Source organism: Typopeltis vanoorti, chromosome 13, assembly GCF_054136105.1.
Source record: "Typopeltis vanoorti isolate ZY-2024b chromosome 13, IOZ_Tvanoo_1.0, whole genome shotgun sequence".
Lineage (NCBI taxonomy): Eukaryota > Metazoa > Arthropoda > Arachnida > Uropygi > Thelyphonidae > Typopeltis > Typopeltis vanoorti.
The window spans coordinates 116,076,225-116,100,222 of NC_143561.1; the positions used below are offsets into that span (position 1 = coordinate 116,076,225).

A 23,998-nucleotide genomic window follows, 5' to 3' on the forward strand; every position below is an offset into this window, starting at 1 on the left:
GAACTGGAGCGGCTCTCGGTGGACGGACCTCTGACTAACGACCCTCTTGATCTCGAACTTACATGGTCAAGATTGCCCAAGATGGAAAAAAGTCTTCGTCTCTTAAGATCCATGCCTTATATCCACCTGTACCCCTGAACCTTGGGTTAAGTTTTTTGAACCCCTTATGTTCCCGCACAAATCTTGCATATAGTTACGAGAACCCCAGACAATATTTCATGACTCATGATTCTCGAACTTTCGCCGACTTCCTTATTTTCCCTCTTCACGTCTTTAATAAGATTTTGTGGCCTTCGGAACTTCCTTTTGATTCACACCACCCCCTTTTGTACTGACCTTGAAGGTCACCTGAGATTGAACTTTAAACACCTATCAAAGAATCTACCGATCTCAAGGTGTTGCCTTTGCTTCAACAATTCTACATCTTTTTCTTAAGCAATGAGCAAGTTAATTCCCTTTGGGCTTATCATACTCTTTATACAATAATCTAACATAACGAAATAGAAATATTTGTACAAGGTTTTTAGGATGTGTTCCTTCTGTAAAAAGTTGATGTATTAGAAAAATTACAATTTGTGCAACATCAAATTTTTGCACTGTTGTATGACTTGTACATAAAACAAACTGTTAGATTTGGAAGAGATGAGAATTCTGAAACTGCTAAAATAGAGGAGTCTGATGGGAACACTGCTTGTTCTTTACTTATGCATTGAAAAGCTATAAATCAGGGATGCACAAACTTGTTAAGGCCAAAGGCTGCCAAAAAAACTTGAAAGTTATCTACCATATATTGTTTATTTTATTTATACCTATCATGATTGTTACAAAAAAAGGTAATAAAAAGTAAGTGAATTAATTTGATGCGCGACATTGCATTAATTTGACAATTGTTTTGATATTTGGTTCGAGTTTTGTAGTAGCCAACCGCAAAATTGATTCTAAATTTTCATCAGTCAAGCGGTTCCTATTTTTCAATTTGTTAATATTCATGACTGAAAAAGTTTGTTCACAAATATATGTTGAGCCAAAGAGGCTTGCACATTTTAATGCATTATCTAGCAACCATTTATAATTGTTTTTATCGACACAACGATAGAAGTTTAATAAATTGCCTTCGTTAAATTTATTTCGCAGGCTCGCATTGTTTTGAATGTCGATGAGTTCAAGCTGTGCTGATTCGGGTGCATTTTCGGGCAAAATGGCAAAAGGATCGCTAAATAAATCTAGCAGCGGTTTCCCTTTTTTAAAATCAGAAAACCAATCCTTGAAGGCTGTTATCAATCTTTTCAACATACACAGTTTTGAAGTTGACATTGAACTTTTCAGAAACTTTCTTATAATTAGGAAAATGGATGTAATTCCCTGACTTCAGTTGGATTTCAAATAGATTTAACTTGCACTGAAAAGACAAAATGTGGCCGTAAAGTTGAGTAACCAATTGATCTTTGCCCTGAAGTCGCGTATTTAAATGATTAGTAATGTCAACCAGAAAGGCTTAGTCACATAACCAATCCGGATTTTTTATGTCAGGGATGTTTTTGTTTTTTTCAGTCATGAAGATTTCAATTTCATCAATTAAATTTAGGAACCGCTCCAATGTTTGTCCACGACTTAGCCACCTCACTTCTGTGCAAAAAATTAAGTCACCATATTCACTTTCAATGTCTTCAAGAAACTTTTAAATTGTCGGTGATTAAGGCCATGGAATTTTATAAAATTAATCGTTGAAACCACAACTTTCATGACATGTACAAATCGGGCACAAGCTCTCCTGGTGGATTATACGGTGGAATTGTATCAACTCATCGTCATGCTGTTTCAATAATGTTACCAATCCAGAATTAACTCATATCATGGAAGGAGCTCCGTCAGTCGTGATACCTGATAATTTTGTCAGATCTAAATCAATTTTGGAACACTGTTCCAAAACCTCAGTGAACATGTCATTACCTTTCGTTTAATCTGACAATGAACTCATTCCAATCAGTTCCTCACTTACCTCAAACTCTTGCGTTATTCCACGTGCAAATATTAACAACTGGGCTGTGGAAGTAATGTCAGTTGATTCATCAATAGCTAATGAAAAATAGGCAAATTTCTTTGAATAAGATGTTAATTGGTCCTTGACATTTTTTGACATTGCAGTAATTCTTCTTTGCACAGTCATCCTGTTTAACTGAATTTTCTCAACATTTTTGGCTAATTCTGTTCAGGACAAATTTTTTTAGCAGCTATCTCAAGGCAATCTTTAACGAAATCTCCGTCTGTAAATGGTCAGCACCTTTTTTCTACAAGGTGAGATATTTCAAAACTTATTTCTGTTGCGATTTCCGAATCTTGAATAGGTTTTGTAAACATCACTTGCTGACCTGTCAATTCTCATTTCAAAAATGAAATCTTTTGTTTACGTAGTTCTTTGGGTAGATATGAAAATGTAGAATGCAGACTTTCATAGTGCCTCCTTATATTGTATTCTTTTGGTATGGCTACAGCACTTTTACAAATCAAGCACACGATATTATTAAACGACTGCACAAAACCATATTTTTTGGTCCAGCTATCCTGAAACTGCTGTTTTTCATCCTGTAGTTTGCATTTCCTACTTGGCCCTGTTTTATCCATTATAGAATTTATTTTTTACCGTTTCCTAGGGGTGATAATTAATTGTAGCAACCGCACCTACGAAAACAAAATACTCATATGACAAATAGATGAATTATAAAATTTGTTAACATTATTACTAACTGATTATCGTAAGTATACAGGCAATCATGATGTCACAGCTACTTTGTTTTGCGCATGTCCCATTTTTAAAAATTACCTATCGTGTAACTTGTTTAAGTTAAAATAATACATGGTGAGGCGGGCCGTCAGCAAATCAATGGAGGGCTGCGGTCTGTGCATCCCTACTATAAATGAAGTGGGAAATGATATACTCAAAAGTTGCAGACATTTCAGTTTTTGATTGGATTAGATTTGCAGATGTATAGTAATTCTGAAACATTTTGCCCAAACAGACAGATACAGCACTGATATCCTACAGGTTTTATAAAGTCTCATGTGTGAGAATGATATTATTACTTTTACTTTATTTATATAGATAGATAGATAGTAGTGACCAGAATTTTGGTATAATCATGCTAAGTAGTGAAACAAAATTTTGAGCATCTAGGGAGGTGGATAAGGCAATCCTGGATGTGAAAAACATAAGTACATTCTACAAGTAGAGCACAAAAAAAAGAAAAAACAGCAGTTAGTGTGTTGGCAAAGACTATCAAAATTAAATGAGCAGCAAATGTAACCATCGAGGAAGAACTCGCTATGGAAAATGATTTCTGAGAGAAAGAATAGAAGATCAAAGTGGCAATTTCTGAAACAATCAATTAGGAAATCAGAATGACACAGCAGTGCTCAAATAAAGATATGGTAGTAATGAACATGCTTTTGTAGCTGGTATAAATTGGAGGAATATGATGCTCCCAAGTTGGTGAAATGACTGAGAGAAGGGAACTGACAGAGTCTGAAAGAGGCATTGTGATAGGATGCATGTTGTAGACCTATCTGTTTGCCAAATTTGGGCATCCCAGGTCAACAATCAGTGATACTATACTGAGATGGAAGTGCAAGAAGTTAACTGCAGTGGATGACCCACAACTCACCAAAAGTGACTGTAGGGAAGGATAATATGTAAAACCGCCATTCACCAGCTTATATAGGTGCCTCCTTCCTGCAGGCACCTAGTCACCCGGCATTCCATAATTGTGAATGTCTAAATTAGCTGAGTGTGGCTGATGTCGTCAGTTGCAGCAGTGATGTTTAGTTACTGGAGTGTGTGTGGTTTATTGGCATAGGCCTTTCTCTTCAATATGCATCCAGATCTCAGTCTCCCAGACTTCTTGTCTGGGGGACTGAGATCTGGAGACCTTGGTGACCATATTCTTTTGGAGATTATGCAATCTTTGAAGAAGCTGGTTAAAGTGACATAGACCAAAATTTCTTGTCAGTTGTTCCTCCAAAGGAATATGGCTACCAAGATCTACAGATCTCAGTCACCCAAACTTCTTGTGGGGCATGTTGAAAGGAAAAGTCTATGTCACTAAACCACGCACACTCCAGCAATTGAAAGCGAACATCACTGCTGCAATTGATGACATCAGCCATCATGGAGTGTGGGGTTCCCAGATGCCTGCAGGAAGGAGGTGGCCACTTTCTGCATTTGTTGTGATGCAATATGCTGGACATCTCTCAAGGTATGTACTACCACAATTATGTTTGTCTGTCTTATATGTTATGTCAGTAAGAAACGATAACTCAGGGCCTCCTATAAGTGAAACACCCTGTACACTGAAGGCAGAGTTCTAGGCATCAACTGGAACTCGAATCTGCACAAAACATTCAGAACTGAAGCTCACAACATGGGTTTCCATGGTAAGACTGTAATACGCAAGCACCACATTACCCAAACCAACATGTAGTGTCATCTTAAGTGTACAGTGGGGTGTTGCAGCATGGAAAGCTGTGTTATGGTGTGACAAATCGTGCTCCACCCTCTACCGAGCAAATTGATAGATGTGATGAATGCCCAGTGAATGTCTCTTACCAGAGTGTGCAACCCCAACTATGAAATTTGGAGGTGGTGATGGTGTGATCCTGTTTGGCCTCAGACCTCTGCCACAAACATGAAACCCGAAGAGGTAAGTGAACATTCTGTAATGCTTCCTATTTTGTGATGTTTCTACAGAACTGACCATTGTCTCTTTTAGCAAGATCCACCATGTCATAAGGCTACTGCTGTAGCCTTGTCATGTCCATAAACCGCACTGCTACAGCAGTGTGGTTTATGGACATGAAGTCACCACTTGACTGGCCTCCACAGAGCCCTAATATTTCGATCCTATTGAACATGGTGGGATGAACTGGAGCATCAGGTGAGGGCAAGAGAGATCTGCCACACTGCATTCCAGGACCTCATTATACGGCTACAGGAAGAATGGTCCAAAATTCCCATTGATCACTATTGTTATACTTATGGAAAGTATGTCCTTTAGGATTTCTGCAATCATCACAGCAAAAGAGGTACTACATCTTATTACACAAACAGCTGTTTGTTCATTGACTTCTTTCCAAGCCATTTATGAAGACGAGGAGAATTCTTTTATTTACTATTTTATTATATATTCTAATTTCGTACTTTCTAAACAAGTTTGGGATATGTTGTCCAAATAAAAATTCTTCTTGTCTTCAGGTTATTGTTTGTTTCTATCCTATTCTGAAATTTTATCATCATGTATACCATCAAAAAAAAGTGTACTGATATTATTATAGTTCAATGATTAGTTTCCAGTCTAATTTCTTCAAAACTGGATGGAAATTACTGATCATATGTTACATGTCAAGGCTCTCGTTTGATGATTTTTATTCCTTTAAGCACTTTATAGCAGCATTGGAAGAATGAGAAAATGCACCTTTTGATTGATGGGAAAAGACCCAAGTTTAATTCTCATCATGATGAGAGGAATCGTTATACAGGCTTTTCAATTGATGGTAATGAAACTTTATTTTTCACTTGGTTAGACTATAATAAATTTAGTTTAATCTTTTATCCAAGTGTGAGCAAACAAAGTTTGTGCCTGAAAATATCTTCAGGACTGGGGTAAGGTAGTACAACACCGGGCAACTCTCAAGTTTCCAGGTGTTGTACTACCTTACCCCAGTCCTGAAGATATTTTCAGGCGCAAACTTTGTTTGCTTACACTTGGATAAATGATTAAACTAAATTTATTATAATTGATGGTGAGTTTGCCCATCTCATATGGAGGTAGCAGCATTTTTTCCCCCTCCCAGAAAGTCAGATTTTTCAGCCTGTATATAGGCAAATTGGCCATGAGAACAGATGCAATTTACAGACAAAATACTGTTGGTAGTGGGCAGAGTGCTGTGCTGCCTTTCCACAATGAGTCCTTGTAGGTGTCACATAATAATATATTCTGAACTACAGTGAACTTGTGTATCTTGGTCTTCCTCTGAGTCTACTTTTTTTTACCTTCAAAAACCTGTTTTGCTTACTTTCATTTTCCATTTTATTTGCAGTCGCCATACCATCTTAGCTCTGTTTACACATCTTAAATATTAATAATGTCAGTTTTATTTGTACATTCGGCTGTCAACACCAGGAATAGTTCATTATAGTAGATAGCTTGCTTTTAATCAAGGCTTTTCAGTAATATGCTGTAATACTGTTTATTTATTCTACTAATTTTTTTTTTCAAGTTTTTGGTTAGTTGCAATCAACTATCACTCTAACAAGCTACCAAAAGAGCACTTTCCCTAATAAACTATTTCTATGGTGCTATAGTGAGAAACTGTATTTGATTTCATATCCAGTGCTCAGATTTATGCATTAAAATTGGTTTGAACACTGTGTCTATGTTAGTTTAGTTCAAAACACTAATTTCATTTGATTTCCTAACCATACCAGCTTTGCTTGTTATCTATTTCCATATTTAATTTGCCATCTTCTGTAAGTTTGAAACATTTTGGGAGTGAGATTAAAAAAATGAAAGTCATGTGGTGCATACTAGAGTGGCATAATGAAATTGAGCTTACAGACAAGTAATTGTTTTGATTTATAATTACTGGTTGTAGTATGACTGAGTGTTTTTCTTTTTTGATATACTGTGTACGATACATGAATAGTATTATTCATTTCCTGATGAGAATGGGAACAATGGCAGCCACGATGAATTTTATAAGATGTAGGGTTTGTGTGTGTGTGCTTGCTACACATTGATTGTGAAGAGTGTGTTGTAAGTATTTCATGAACCAGAAATGTGAGACTTGTCAGAAGCAGGAAAATGGAGTAATGGAACTCAATGCTAAAAGCCATGAAATCAAGAGTGTTGTAGAGAATGAAGTTATAGGAGTAAATGATAGTGAACAAGAGTATAAATTAGGTGATTGAAGTAACAGTAAGCTAGTGGATGCAAAAAGTTAGACCAACAGACTGTATGACAGTGATGAAGCAAGGAAGGATGGAATAAAAGAAGGCAGCCAGGAATCATTGGCTACAATAATATATAGGATTGGGGATTATGAGATGGCAGTAGTTTGCTGTACTCTCATCTTTGGATGGCTATGAAATCATTAACAGCCTTGGGTCATCTGTCATTGATATGTGAGGGTGGAGATTAGCTGACCATCAATTTAGAAAAAGTTAGTTGCCTACTTCCATTTTGATATTATTATTACCCCATGGAGTCAGACTCATATAGGAGGTCCTTTTGTCATACACACAGCTCATCATAACATTAAACACACCCAAATTCTCTGAAGACACCACCCTTTCAGGGAAGGCATTCCAATCATTCACAACTCTGCATGCAGAAAACCTGCTTCTCACACCTTCCAGGGATAAACTCTGGTTGTCCCTGATTCTCCCACCGTTTTCTGTAAAAACCTCCTTGACATTGATCCTATAACAACCTCTTACTAACTTGTAGGTCTCTATTCTTTCATCTCTCTTCCTCCTATTCATTAGACTCTGTAAATTGCATCTTCTCAACCTTTCCTCATATTCGACATTCCAGAGATCAGAAATTACCTTAGCCAGTCGCTTCTTGACCCTTTCCTACATCTCTTTTCCTTTTGAAAACCAGGTGGCCTAATCTGAGCCTTATACGATGGAACAAGAATCTCCTTACTTTTCTACAAGTCAATGTCCTCACAATTTTGGCAATGTGTACCCTAAATTTCAGATCCTTATCCACTATCACCCCAAGATCCCTTATTTCCTCCAACAATATATCCTCACCAAGCATAAGTTATATATCCAAATTTTACAACTTACATTTTGCAACATTGAACTTGCATCCCCGTACCCATTCACTCAATTTATTCAAGTCTTCTTGTAAGGCCACAACATCTTTACTACTCTTCATAGTTCATCCCAACTTTGCATCATCTGCAAGCAACTGAATATCCCATCCAAATCTTCGCCAATATCATTAATATACAGGTTAAACATCATTGTCCCTAAAACAGACCCCCCCCCCTGAGGTACACCACTAGTGACTTTCCTCTTCAGGGATATTGTACCCCCCATAGCCAGTCTCCTATCCACTGCACAAATCTAATATCCAACCCCCATCATATGGTAAACTATCAAAAGCCTTTTAAAAATCTAAGTATACTACTATATATCCCTTTCCTCTGTCCATTGAAACCATCACCTTATTGTAATAAGTAGATTACTAAAACGTGACCTCCCTTTAGCAAATCCATGCTGTCTATCAAAGATAATACCATTGTTGTCCACCCAATTCTGGATCCTAGTTCTCACGAGCTTCTCCAACACTTTAACTGCAACACAGATAGAACTCAAGCATTAAATTATAGGCCTATCACCTCCCTTATGAAGCAGCACAATCTTGTCCTCTTTCCACTCCTTTGGAACTTGACTCAGTGCAAGACTCATAAAAAAAAGATGTCAAAGCAGATGCTGACTCTGGCACATTCCTTCAGAATATGAGATGATATATTATAAAGTCCCACAGCCTTATTAACATCAAGTTTGCTCAATTCACCATATATATCTTGCTCACTTAGTCTCTCCTACCAATCACCAACTGCTCTCAAACTCTCCATGATGTCACATTCACAAGAATGAAAAACCTTTTATGAATTGTTCATTAGGTATCTCCACTATATCTTCCACAGCAGTTCTTATACCATTTTCTCCAATCAGTGTCATTCTTTTTTTTTTTTTTTTGCTGGCTACATATCGAAAGAACTCCCTAGATTATACTTGGCTTCGTTAGCTGACTTCTGCTCATATTTCACTTGCTATATAAAGGACAAGTTCTGGAATGGGAAATAATGCAACACAGCACACATTTTACCTGTGTGAATTACACGTATGAAGGGATGTTACCTATAGTATATTTGTATTAGTACTGTGGGTGGGCTAAGGTTTAGACATGTGCAGATTTAGTATTGTACTTTAGTGATAGTTAATATTTAGAAATTAATCTGTGAATTATATAATTTTTTTTTCCACCTTATGTTTCAGATATATGCAGGAAGTTTGTGAATTGTTTCAATCAGCATTGTATTCCTGCAGTTATATTCCTTTGCCAAGTAACATTCTTCAGTTGTCAATGAGCAACATGTATCTTGCTAAAACTATATTTACTCATCTGTCAGGAACAACCTCAGTTAATGTCCATCTTAAGGAATATTCAGCTGATATGAAGTTGTCTTGTACTCCAGCTGAAGAATTAGCATATAAGGTAAGTTAAATAAATATTCAAGTGCCCCACATGTTAGTCATACAAAGCCTTTAGTACGCTAGTGCTATATATAAATTACAGATGGGAACAGAGATGGAATTAAAGTTGTTTTTGTAAGTTTGAGGAGACAATGGTATGGCAATTTGAAGTTAGACTATATGAATAGTGGTGAGCTCGTTGTGCATATTTTATTAATTTGGAGAAAAGTGGAAAGACAGCTGATTATTATTTGTATGGGTACTCTGTGAAGTCAAAAGACCTACAATATCTCCTTAAACTTATTCATTGTTGGGTTGCTCACAACCACCTGTGGCAATCCATTTCACTCATTTGCTAATCTTCAAGTAAAGAACCTAATCCATACACTCTTATACAACTTCTAAGTGTGACCCTTGTCACACTTAGAAGATGTATAAATATTGAAAATTTTCTATTGTGTCAATCTTATAAAATCTCTTTTAGTAACTTACAGCTTTCTGTCATATCCCCTCTTGTCAGCCAAACTCTGATACACACACACACCTTCCGTCCTCAAAAAACATTCCACAGACCAGTCATAAACTTATCTCTGAATCCTCTCCACCCCGTGTCCTAGAAATGCAGGTGGCCAAATCATACCCTTGTAAAGGGAGGTAATAACTACCCTATCCCTACTTGTCAGTGTGTTCTTCAACATTCAAGTAATCCTCTGAGCTATTTTACCAAGTCTTGCAATATGCCCTCTGCATTTTAAATCTCTAGCCTCATCGATCTCCTGTAATCTAGTACAATCAATATGATGCGAAGTATGTAACCCTTTCATCCCAAAGTGCATTACATTGCTGTAATAGCACTTCACAAGGTTAGAATGCAGTCACCTGTTATTTTCAACACGCTAAAAACACTCAGGGTATCTGACTGCCAAAGAACAGGTTGACTTGCTGCATTAAGATGTAACAGCTTGTGAGAATGCTGAAAGTGAAGTTGCATGTACTAACTGATGACATGGGGGCAAGAGCCTATTGTTGTTCTACTGGACACTTTCTAACACCACAACTTATTTGGCAGAAGGTGATAAAATCAAAGACACTTCTCGCCATTGAAGAGTGCCTTTGATTTTACTGCCAAAAGGATTCGGTGTATACAGTCGCACAGCATGTTCTACAGCCTCCCAGGATTCAGAGAGGTTATCCCCCCCCCCATCAGTGATGGTTTGGTGGTGAGTGATATATCAGTGGGTATAAAAACACTGTGCTGGAACAATGCCTGAACAACAACTTGTTTCAGGTGATATATCACCATCTGATCAGTTGGACTTCAAAGAGAGTCACCTGCAAGAAACAACACCCAGCATCGCCAGGCTGAAGATGGAGTTTAAGTAAGCAGTGGAGACATTTCTGTTGTATGTTGTGCAGGTGTAAAGGCAAAAGGGAGACATTTTGAACATGATATATTTATTATACATGTGGTTTGTATGTGCTGAAAGCTGTAAAATGATTTATGCTCTGTTCAAGTTGTAACAGTATTTATGGCTGGGCTAGATAGATTTTCTGATGCTATTACCTGATCCAACACTCTGAACCTTTGGTCCCTTCCATTTTGTGCTGTTTCTGATAATTATCCCTTAGTAACTGTATAAATTTCATTTTGCAATGTGCCTTTTCCAATCCATGCCATCCACATCATTTTCTGAATCCTCCAGGTCTATAGCAGCAACCAACAATATATTTTGTCCTATTGGCCTCTGTTTTACACCAGACAGCCTCGGAGATATCAGCAGGAATTGTGGCTGAGGCTACTATATTGTGTTTTCACGAAAGAAATGGTGGGAAATCATACATTTTGATGGTAGAACTCAGAGGATTGCTGCAGTTTTCAAGGTTCCTGCCAGTCAGTCAACTTCATAAATAATAACCTCCAATTAGAGGAATGGGACGCAAGTCATGAACATGTTGTCTTCCTGATTGGACAGCCAGCATAAATTAATACTTTTCTCTTTGAACCGTAAACAAAAGAAATAGTTCTTATGTTTTCTCTGCTTTAGGTATGGTTCTTGTCAGTGTATGATTTTCCACCATGTCTGTTGCTACTAATTGCATTCACTATCATGAAAGTTTTGAGCTTTTTCTATTGTAACTTTTCCATAATTTAAGTTAAGGGGATAAAAATCCCTTATTGTTTTTCAGCCAGTAAGCGAAACTAAGATCGAAAACTACGATCTGTAACGTTTCATGCCAACGAACTGTCAGCGTATCCAAGCGTAAGTGACCACTTGGTAGTGCCACACCATGGCAACTCGTTGCAAAGGTGGAGCAAGCTCCCTCACTGTTCTTGATATTTTTTCATAATGTAAAACACACAGCTCTTGAGAGATGTAGTACTGTTTTACATTATGAGGAGAGGTCACTACCCAGACCGGTTTCAACCTTTTTTGAGGTCTCATAAGTGAGTAGCTAGACCTAGAATATCTAGGTCTAGTGTTCTTCTAAGTGCCCATTAACCATACATTATTTCTTCCTTTAAACTCCAGTGTGTGCAAATTAAACATTAGAAAAACCACAGCTGAAACATATGCCAGACTCATGCACAAGATGTATTCAACATGTCACTACCATGTATGGGTAAAAATAATTATTCTTTGCTAGTGACCTTTCTTATTGCTAATGTAGTGCAAGATGAAATGAAACTATATGTAAATCATCATCTTTCATGGAGATGTTAAGCATACAAAGCAAGACAAAATAGTTTTTAATTTTGTTTACTGTGAAAGTGAATGAAAAAAAATTTTTTTTAATTGTCAGTATTGCTGTTTAAGTCCAAAATATTATTTAGAAGTCACCATGAAAATAAAAGGATGTTGAAATGAATACTTTTTGTATTAGCTTTCTTCTGAGGTTAATATTACAAAGTATTGCTTCCCTCAATTGACTGATACATGATTTCATCATGTGTCAGTCATGTTATTTTCTTGTATTGAAACAACAATTTGGTATAACAGTTGTAACGGATAATAAGGAACTAAGGTCCTAATTAGGTGCCATCTATGTTGAAAAAAGTATTAATTAGATCTTAAAATGACTCCCAGATTTTTAGTAAATTTATGCCGCCATAATTGTTGAGGTTTCGAGTATATTTTAAGGCCTTCAATTGATTCCAGAAACAATCTGACTTCTGTGTAGCACTTTTCTTCCAATTGATCCATGTGCTGGATGATAAGGTTTAAATACACATAGCTGATATTTATTAAGCATTCTTGACTGATGTGCCTTGAATGTATGAGATTTCTGGGGAGCAAATTACTTTATTTTTTCTTCTTTCTATCCTATTGGGATTACACTTTCTTAGCCATTGGCTAAGAAGGTTCATGTGATGTGAGTGAGTTCAGCAGTAAGAACATTGGAGCAAATAGCTCTGTGAGTTAGTGTTTTTAGGATATGATGGTGTGACTGTTTGTGCAGGTTTTCTGTGAACCATATAACTAGTGTATCCAGGAAGGATAGACAGTTATTAGTTCTTGTTCCATTGTGAAGTGGAGTTTAGGGTGTTGACTATTTAAATATGCTAAAAATGTGGCCAAATAGCAAACACATTATTAGCATAGCCAAACCTGTTTTGAGCGTGTTGTTGATGATGTGTTTGCTATTTGGCCACATTTTTAATGTATGAGGTGTGACAATTTCATTTCTGGAATGCACTTTTGGAACTTGCATTAGTGGCTACACAGGTTTAGATGCCATTCCCAGTTTTAGAAACAGGCCTGGAACACTCAAGTTCCTTTATCATGCTGGATATCAGCAATGTCAGAAAATCTTCGTCCTTTTAGCACAGTCTTTAATTTTGGAAACAGCCAGAAATCATGAGGAGCTAAGTTGGGTGAATAAGCAGGATGACCTAATTCGGGTATCTATTATCTTGGATTTGTGCCTCGGATCTTATTTGTCAAATCCAAGGCACAAACTTTGCAGAAATCTTTTGCATACCCATATTCTTCAATTAAAATTACCCTGACTGTTTCTTGATTCATTTGCAGTTTATCAGCAATTAACATACCAAATCTCATCCTCTGTTCACATTTGCATCTGTCATTTTTGTTTTTGGCTGCCCACTTCTGAGGTCATCATTCACATCTCACCCACCTTTGAATCTCTTATGCCACTCAAAGACACTTGAATTTTTCAGAGCATCCACACTATATGCACTTTCAACAGCTCCAGTGTTTTAGAAGCAGTTTTGCTGATTTTCACAAAAAATTTGATCACACATTTTTATGCCAAAGTTTACATGCAGATCTCTATTGTTTTTGCAATAGCTAATGGCTCTATCGGCTTAAGGTTTATGCATATATTAGTTAAAAGATGTACAAACATGACTCCAACCAAATCACCACACCTCATATTTAAATAGTCAACACCCTAAAATCCACTTCACAATGGAACAGGAGCAAAGACTGTCTGCCCTTCCTGGATGGTTTTGAGAAAATCCACACGCAATCATATCTTAAAAACACTAACTCAGAAATGGTTCTAGCCATTTCTTCATTTATGTCGCACCTTCTTAGCCAATGGCTATAATCCTCATAGGATAGGGGGGGGAAATACCAAATGCTCCCCGGAAATCTCCTCCATTGTTTATCACATAAGACTGCAGCAAAACTATTACTATCCCATACATATTTAGAGTGTACCATGGAATTGGAAAAAAATTATTAATAAAATAACAGTCATTGTATTTCTTAGGGAGCAATGTCAGTAATAACTTTCTTGGAAAATGTTTAAAAAATTATCATGTATTTTTTATGAAACAAATAATTTTTTTTAGTTCAAATTTGCTACAGATATTCATCATCAAATTCCTGCCATGTACAGGATATGATAGTACTACATGAAAAAAATTACATCATTACTAACTTCCTATCTACAATTTTCCTCTAAATCAGTCTGTTACTTGTCAAGACTCCAACATTATCAGATCTTATATTTCTATCGTCTAAGGCACTTTGTACCGTATCATTCCACCTGTATCTGAGTCGTTTTGCTGCCAACCTGACAGAGAACACTTGTTTTGCTAATCTTTCTTCATCCATTCTGTTTAAGTGATCATACCACCTGAGATTAGCGCTACTAATGCAATACTGGATGCTGACAATGTCAAGTTCTTTCCTAATATCCATCATCATCAAATTCCTGCCGTGTACCCTCAAGGGGTGTACAGGATATGACAGTACTACATGAAAAAATTACATCATTACTAACTTCCTATCTACAATTTTCCTCCAAATCAGTCTGTTACTTGTCAAGACTCCAACATTATCAGATCTTATATTTCTATCGTCTAAGGCACTTTGTACCGTATCAATCCACCTATATCTTGGTCTTCCTCTGGGTCGTTTTCCTGCCAACCTGGCAGAGAACACTTGTTTTGCTAATCTTTCCTCTCCCATTCTATTTAAGTGACCATACCATCTGAGATTAGCTCTGCTAACGCATTCCTGGATGCTGGCAATGTCAAGTTCTTTCCTAATATCCTCATTTTTAATATGATATCGCCATTGATGTCATCTGTTCACGCCTCTAATCTTTCTCAGGACTCTCATATCTGCGGTCTCTAGTCTTTGGTCAAGTGTTTTACTTCTGACCCAACTCTCAGATCCATAAGTTAAAATTGGTTTGAACACTGTCTTGTATACAGCTAATTTAGTGTTCCGACTAATTTCTTTCTTATTCCATATGAATTTATTCAATTGACTTCCCACCATACCAGCTTTGCTGATTCTGTTGTCTATTTCTATATTTAGTTTACCATCTTCAGTAAAAATTGTGCCTAAGTAGCTGAAATGTTTTACTTGTTCCACAGGTTCTCCATTCACAACACAGTTGACATTTTCAATGATTCTGCCTATTTTCATTGTCTTTGTATTGCTGACCTTCATACCATATCTATTACAACAGCTATTCAATTTAGTCAGAGAATCTTGCAGACTTGTAGCGGATTTATTTAGAAGTATAACATCATCCTCATAAAGCAAAGAGCTGACATTAACATCTCCAATTTTGATATTAGGTTTAATATCACATTCCTTCATAATGTGATCCATATAGATAATGAATAACAGAGGGGATAATGTACATCCTTGTCTCACACCAGATTTAACATTAAACCATCTTCCTGTACTTCCTTCAATTCTAACTGCTGACTCACAACTCAAATAAAGACTAAGTATTGCTTGATATATGGTGTCAATGGGGCATTATAACTGCAGCGTATTGAATAGCTTCTCTCTTGGCACCTTGTCATATGCCTTTTCCAAATCGACAAAACTTAAATACAGATCTTTGTTATATTCCCATGCTTTCTCGACTATTTGTCGTAAAGTGAAGATCTGATCCTGACAGCCTCTATTTGGCCTGAATCCAGCTTGTTCTTCACCAAGCTTTTCTTCCACAATTCTTCTCAACCGTTTCTCAAGTATACTTGCATAGATCTTGCCAGGAACACTCAGTAGGGAAATACCTCTGTAATTCTCACATTCAGTTTTATTTCCCTTTTTATATATGGGTACTATGAGAGCTCTACTCCAATCATTGGGAATTCGTCCCTCTGTCCAGGCTTTCTGAACTATGCAGTGTAGCCACTGTAAGACTCTTATACCACCATACTTCAGCATTTCTGGTCGAATATCATCTACTCCTGCTGCCTTTCCACATTTCAAGCCTTTGATGGCTTTTTCTACTTCAAGTATGGATATGTATTCCTGACTGCATGCCTGGTCAGTGTTTTTTACCACTGTGCTGTCATCACTGCTTGTTTCATTTAGCAGTTTTTCAAAGTAATTACTCCATACTTCAAGGATATCTTTTTCTCCTGTTTTCATTTCACCTTTATCATCTCTAATTCCTTTTACAGCACTCTTTCCTCCATTCCTAAGCTTCTTCAACAACCTCCAGAATATTTTGCCACCTTCTTGATATTTATTTTCTATATTCTTGCCAAAGTCCTCCCATGACTTTTGCTTAGCTTTCTTACATTTGTCTTTGTATTCTCTAAGAGCACAAGCTGGCTGACTTATTTGCCAGGAACTTTTGATATACTTTCTTCTTTTCCTTCACTGTCTCTTTAACTTCCTGTGTCCACCATGGAGTTCTAATTTTTCTATCCTTGCAGACAACCTCACCACATGCCTCTCTGGCTGAATCTCCAAGGTTTGATTCCTGTTCTCAAACTCTTTCATTTTCTTTTCAATAATCTTTGTGTATTTTAGTCTACAGTTCACATCTGAGAGCTGCTCAACTTTTATTCGCTTTAAAACTTTCTTACATGTTATTCTTTTCAATATGAAATTCAATTTTATCCTGCTCAAGACTAAATAGTGATCACTTAAAATTTCAAATCCTCTGTGCACCATGGAGAAAACATCACTATCAACAGTAACATAGTCAATGAGACTTTTCTTATTCCTTGCCTCTTCTCTCCATGTGAATTTGTGCACATGTTTATGTTGGAACATGGTGTTAGTAATAACCAGTCCATGTCCTGAGCGGAAATCCAACAGATATTTGCCATTATTATTAGCTTTGCTCTTTTCTCCAAATGTTCCCAAAATATTTTTGTATGTCTGACAATCACTTCCTGCTCTGCTATTTGGATCAACAGTTGCTTTTTCTAAATCCTCAAAAAATTCCTCCACTTCTACTTTAGTAGAACCTTCTGTTGGACCATAGGCACAAATAAGTCTCATATTTGCCCACATTACTCTACTTGAGACTGACTGCCATTCAAGAAGATTAGCCTCGTATTTTGTGTTGAATACTATGGCTACTCCTTCTTTTCCTTGATTGTCATTTCCTGAATATAACATTTTTTATGTCAATCTGGTACTTATCTAATTCCTCAGCTAGCTCCATTTCTTTGCCATTCAGGCTTCTTATGTTGATAGTACCGATCTATAACTCTGGTGATGTTGAGTTGGGGTGTGTTTTCAGATTTGTTCCAGTAGCTGACTTTTCGCTGTTCACCCTGGTTCCCTGGCAAAAACAACAGGGGCCCTTGTTTAACCGGGCGAAGGCCCAGCCGACATGAAATTTTGTCATGTCGTACCATCATTTTTTTATTTTAGTTTAACCAATAAGAATACAATTTGGTCGGCTAAATCCCAAATTGCCAGTCCATCCTCGTTTGTTCAGTATCCAAGCGGATACCCAACAGGGTGCGCCACAAGAAGGTGAGTATTGGACATTAGGTCAGAAGCTCTGGTCGGTTCTCTGCATTCCTTTAAAGACTGTGTGGAGGTCTCCTCTCAGTTATACAGCTTTGACCCATTAAACAATATAAACTAAAATTATTGAGCAAATATCAGTTCCTTTAAAGCTATGAAATTTAATTTGTCCATATAATGATTATTACACAAATTTTGCATGTTTGAAAAAACATATCAATGATTATAATTTTAGTTCAAGATATTCTGGATATTAGCTGTGTTAGAAAAAAAAATTTATATTCTAGGACTAATAGTTTTTAAGATATCTTGCTAAAACCAACTTGAATGTGTTAAAGTTTAAAAACCAGAGAAAAATCAATTTAAAGTTTATACTTTATTATTCTATGAATATTTAAAAGCCACCAGCAATATATGTGTTATCAACAACATATTCATACATTTTTTGCTCTTAAGCATCTCTGTTTATCAAATATCTGAAACGTTTGTAAACATTGCTTAGTAATCTTCCTAGATCACTACCATTAAAAGTTATCAGTGCATCATATACTGTTATTTCTTCTCTTAGGCATATTTATGTTTCTAAATGTTATATTAAAACTTAATTTTTATAATAAATTTCAGTCTGAAGACAAAGCTATGACACACAAGTTAGTGGTGGCCATATTGGTTTTGTAAGCTTTGCTCTGATTGGCTTATTTCATTTGAAAGTAGCTTACAATATATAGCAATGGTAGCAAGAACCAATAAAATTTCTTCTCACAATTGATTTTACTTATGAAACTGATGTTATAGAGCTTTTAAATCTACATAATTTACTTTTTAAATTCTGATAACAATTGAAAGTTTTTGCATTTTAAATGATGGAATATATTCTTTGGTATATAAACTTATAAAAAAAATGTTTTTTTTTTCTTAATTTGTACCTCAAAACTGATTTTTTTGTGGGTACCCTAACCTTAATAAATATCAACTATGCGTCAAATTGCCAACTCTCTTTATCACATCTAGGAGTTTATGCAGTGCTCTGGGCTTACTATGAACTGTCAGCATCTGCCTTGGATACCACTTCACACAGGATCAACAGACGCTTTAAAACATACTTCAAACCTCAACAACTATGGCTGCATAAATTTACCAAAAATCTGGGTGACAGTCCTTTTAAGATCTAATTAATACTTGATTTCTCTCGTTTTCAACTTAGATGACACCTCCTTAGGTCTTTGCATTGTCTGTTACGACTTTTTAAACTAGTTCCACTGTTATACCAAATTGTTGTTTCATGTACTGAAAACACACAAGCCTGAAATGAAGCAAGCATACTTTGCTTTATGGGATACAACTGATGTGAAATTCTCTGTCTGTATATGTAATAAATGTGCAAACTTTGGATAAGTTAGAATGTTCCATAATCAAAAACTTTCATAGTAGCTGCTAGTATGTGGAAAAACTCTGTTATGCAAATTAAATAATTATCAGCCTTCCACTAAGAGACTCCAGTTACAAGCTTGGTTAATCCCTTTATCGAAGTATGAGTACTGGTGAATGTTCTTATGTTACACATTATTATAAAGCAGTGGTGTTCGTAACATCAGTTGCCAGAATATATTCCTTTTAAGACAGCACTTCTGTTTTTAAAAAACAAAATGTGTGTGATAAAATTCAAAGCAAGACTCAGCTCACATTCCAATGATATTACCAGAAGTATATCCATTTTTAGAAATAATTTTGCTACTGAGCTATAGAATAACATATATGCCACAGTCAATAACTTTTGTCTTATGATATATAAGACAGAAGTTATTGACTGTGGCATACATATTATTCTATCGATATCCGACAGGTTTTGCTATATAAAAAAAAAAAAGACAAGGTGTACATGCAAGTTACTAATTAGTTGTCATCTAGTGATAACTTGTTTGTCTACTAGCAGAAGTAAATCTTGTATAAAAATTAGTGGACATCACTGTTATAAAGTAATAACATACAGCTGAGTGACATTTTTTTTTTTTTTTACAGGTTCTTTCAAACAAAGAACAGGTGTTGAGAACTGGTATGTTAGAAAGAGAAAATAATAGTATCCGAGTGTCTGCATCTTCTCTGGGGAGTAGGGCATGCAAACTGCTGCCTCATACCTGTTATCAGGATCCAACTTTAAACTGCTGTATTCACTGCTTGGGAGAAATTAAGCATCTCTAATTTTAAATAAGAGGATCCCATCATGGGGTTCAAAAATTGTGGATTTTTCTAGGTTAAAATACTCTACAGAAAAAAAACAAAACTATATAATTAAATGAAATATTTTGTGAAATTTTTATGAAAACAAAATAATTTAAGAAGTCTATTTTTTGTATACAGTTTGTACATATATATATACACTATTTATGATATCTGGATTTAATTTAAGCCAAATGTTTTTGTGATTTAATTTGTATTATAACACTTTTTATGTCCTTCAGCTATTGTTTATAATTAGGAACTTGTACTGAATAAGTTTTAAGAAGCTCATTACTTTACATCGTACAAACCCACTATACCTGATATGTATGTATGGGAGTAAGCATAATATTTTTGTAATTAAAATTTCATCCGGAAGTTTCCTAACTTTGTATATGTATATTTTAAGTGCATTACCTATTTATCTGACTCACCACTAGTCTGATAACTCATGAAATCATATTGCTTTCTACTCCTGTTTTATAAACAAATAAGTAAATAAAAGCCTTACATGAAGATTGTTTAGGTATTGATACAATCTGCACTAGATCTGAAATTAACTCTCATAGTTACATGATAGATGGGCATAACATAAATAATATGAAATTTTCAGAGTAAGCAAACATTCTGTCCATGATCATTTTGCATAAAAATAGTACAAGAAGTCACCTGTGCTCTACTTAGTGTGGCTTAATGCAGTAAACAGGCATCAAAGAATTGTCATCTATGCCCATTGAACTAAAAATGTCCCTTTATTTCCTGGATTTTTTAAGTACTTTTTCATTTTTAAAATAGGTGACCTTCCATGGAGGTATAATGTAATGACTATGGTAATTATATATTTATTCAGGTAGGCTTAAAACAAATAAAATAAGGGTGGGGAATATGATATTAGAAACTATTTCATATTAATTTTCTGCTAACAGCAACTTTTCATTCAGATCTAAAACACTCCTAACTCTTCCCATTTTGCTTCATTTTATTTGACCATCTTAAATTAGCTATTCTAACAGCTTGAATATTAATAATGTCAGGGTGCTTAAGGGTCAAAGCTATATAACTGAGAGGAGATCTCCACATAGCCTTTAAAGGAATGCAGAGAACTGACCAGGACTTCTGACCTAATTTCCAATCCTCACCTTCTCGTGGTGCACCCTGTTGGTATCTACCTGGATACCGAACAAACAAGGATGGGCTGGCAATTTGGGATTTAGCCGACCAAATTGTATTCTTATTGGCTTAAACCAAAATACAAAATTTCATGCCAGCTGGGGCGTCACCTGGTTAAACAAAGCCCCCACCCCGTTGTTTCCGCCAGAGAACCAAGACAAAAAGTCAGCTACTGGAACATATCTGAAAACACACTCCAATGCAACATCACCAGAGTTAAAGATCGGTACTATCAACATAAGAAGCCTGAAGAAATGGAGCTAGCTGAGGAATTAGATAAGTACCAGATCGACATAATAGGGGTGGCTGAAACAAAAACTGGTGAGATCTTTCTGAGCAATAAATACAAAATGATATACTCAAGGAAAAGAAGGAGTAGCCACAGTATTCAACACTAAATTAATCTTCTTGAATGGCAGGTAGTCTCAAGTAGAGTGATGTGGGCAAATATGAGAATGGGGAACTGGACAATGAGACTTATTTGTGCCTATAGTCCAAAGAAGGTTCTACTAAGATAGTAGTGGAGGAATTTTTTGAAGATTTAGAAAAAAGCAACTGACGCAAAGGAAAAGTTGGAAATAGCAGAGTAGGAAATGATTGTCAGGCATACAAAAATATTTTGAAGAAAAGAGCAAAGTTAATAATAATGGCAAATACCTGTTGGATTTCTGCTCAGGAGATGGACTGGTTATTACTAACACCATGTTTCAACATAAAATTGTGCACAAATTCACCTGGAGAGAAGAGGCAAGGAATAAGAAAAGTCTGATTGACTATGTTATTTCCCTGGTGCAGGACACCAGAGTGTATAGAGGATTTGAAATTGAAAGTGATCACTATTTAGTCTTGAGCAGGATAAAATTGAATTTCATATTGAAGGGAATAAAAGTTGAGCAGCTCTCAGATGTGAACTGTAGACTAAAATACACAAATATTATTGAAGAAAAAATGAAAGAGTTTGAGAATAGCAACCAAGCCTTGAAGAAAACCCTGACTGATTCAGCCAGAAAGGCATGTGATGAGGTTGTCTGCAAGGATAGAAAAATCAGAACTCCATGGTGGACACAGGAAGTTAAAGATGCAGTGAAGAAAGCATATCAAAAGTTCCTGGCAAATAAGTCAGCTTGTGCTCTGAGAGAATACAGAGACAAATCTAAAAAGCTAAACAAAAGTAATGGGACGACTTTAGCAAGAACATAAGTATCAAGAAGGTGGTAAGATATTCTTGAGGTTGTTGAAGAAGCTTAGAAATGGAGGAAAGAGTTAGAGATGAAAAAGATATCCTTGAAGTATGGAGTGATAGTGCAGGAATACATATCCATGCTTGAAATGTGGAAAGGTAGCAGGAGTAGATGATATTCGACCAGAAATGCTGAAGTATGGTGGTATAAAGGTCTTACAGTGGCTGCACTACATAGTTCAGAAAGCCTGGATAGAGGAACGAATTCCCGATGATTGGAGTAGAGCTCTCATAATACCCGTAAATAAAACTGAATGCGAGAATTACAGAAATATTTCCCTGCTGAGTATTCCTGGCAAAATTTATGCAAGTATACTTGTGAAAGAAAAGCTTGGTAAAGAACAAGCTTTATTCAGGCCGCCAGGATCAGATCTTCACTTTACGACGAATAGTTGAGAAAGACAACGATCTGGAAAAGGCATATGTCAAGGTGCCAAGAGAGAAGCTGTTCAATACGCTACAGTTATAGGGTGTCAATGGGGCATTATATCAAGCAATACTTACAACTGAAATAAAGACTAAGTCAGCAGTAAGATGGTTTAATGTTAAATCTGGTGTGACAAAGATGTACATTATCTCCTCTGTTATTCATTATCTATATGGATCACATTATGAAGGAAAGTGGTATTGGAGATGTTAATGTCAGCTCTTTGCTTTATGCGGATGATGTTATACTGATAAATAAATCTGCTACAAATTTGCAAGATTCCCTGACTAAATTGAATAACTGTCGTAATAGATATGGTATGAAGGTCAGCAATGAAAATAAGCAGAATCGTTGAAAATGTCAACTGTGTTGTGAATGGAGAACCTGTGGAACAAGTAAAACATTTCAGCTACTTAGGCACAATTTTTACTGAAGATGGTAAACTAAATATAGAAATAGACAACAGAATCAGCAAAGCTGGTATGGTGGGAAGTCAATTGAATAAATTCATATGGAATAAGAAAGAAATTAGTCGGAACACTAAATTAGCTGTATACAAGACAGTGTTCAAACAAGTTTTAACTTATGGATCTGAGAGCTGGGTCAGAAGTAAAACACTTGACCAGAGACATGAGGCGTGAACAGGTGGCAATATCATGTTAGGAAAGAACTTGACATTGTCAGCATCCAGGAATGCGTCAGCAAAGCTAATCTAAGGTGGTATGTTCACTTAAACATAATGGGCGAGGAAAGATTAGCAAAAGTGTTCTCTGTCAGGTTGGTAGGAAAATGACCCAGAAGAAGACCAAGATATAGGTGGATTGATAATGTACAAAGTGCCTTAGACGATAGAAATATAATATCTGATAATGTTGGAGTCTTGACAAGTGACAGACTGATTTTGAGGAAAATTGTAGATAGGAAGTTAGTAATGATGTAAATTTTTCATGTAGTACTATCATATTCTGTACATGGCAGGAATTGTATGATGAATATTTTCTGATGTCCTTCCAGCTGATTACTTCATGGATGATCCAACAAGAAATGCATTGCAAAGTTATAAAGAACACTACACTACCATTTATGTTTAAGGAAATGAAAGAACAAAATAGTTTTATTTTTTCATCAGGAGAACAGTACGTTAATGCATGTACACAAGTGAGAGAGATTGAAAAGGAGGAAGACATAGTCTTAAATTGCACTACCTAGTAAGCTTGATTGAATGTCCTTTAATGCAAAGTGCCTCTCATCCACAGAATGTATTATGTCCTACCCACTGTAATATCTTAAATCAATTATGGTCACCATATTCAGATGAAGAAGTAAAAAAAAAAAATGTTGTATAAAGTAATTTGTTTGCTTGACATAAAAAGAAAGTCACAAAAACCTTAACAAATATGATTGTGAGTGAAAATAGTATATTCCTTGAATCTGCCTCTGCCCTTATAAGTCTCATATTTATATTT

At 36.0% G+C, this 23,998-nt stretch overlaps 1 protein-coding gene across 2 annotated transcripts in view; it reads left to right on the forward strand.

Moving 5' to 3' along the window:
* The window catches only part of LOC150100488 (golgin-45), a 118,733-nt gene extending 98,522 nt beyond the window's left edge, over nt 1-20,211 (forward strand). For both annotated transcript variants that reach the window (XM_090402781.1, XM_090402780.1), the window contains exons 6-7: nt 9,068-9,287; nt 19,498-20,211. In XM_090402781.1, coding sequence (XP_090258907.1) covers nt 9,068-9,287; nt 19,498-19,677 — 400 coding nt within the window. In that variant the 3' untranslated portion in view covers nt 19,678-20,211. The remainder of the gene's footprint in view (nt 1-9,067; nt 9,288-19,497) is intronic.
* Nucleotides 20,212-23,998: the final 3,787 nt, after the last annotated feature.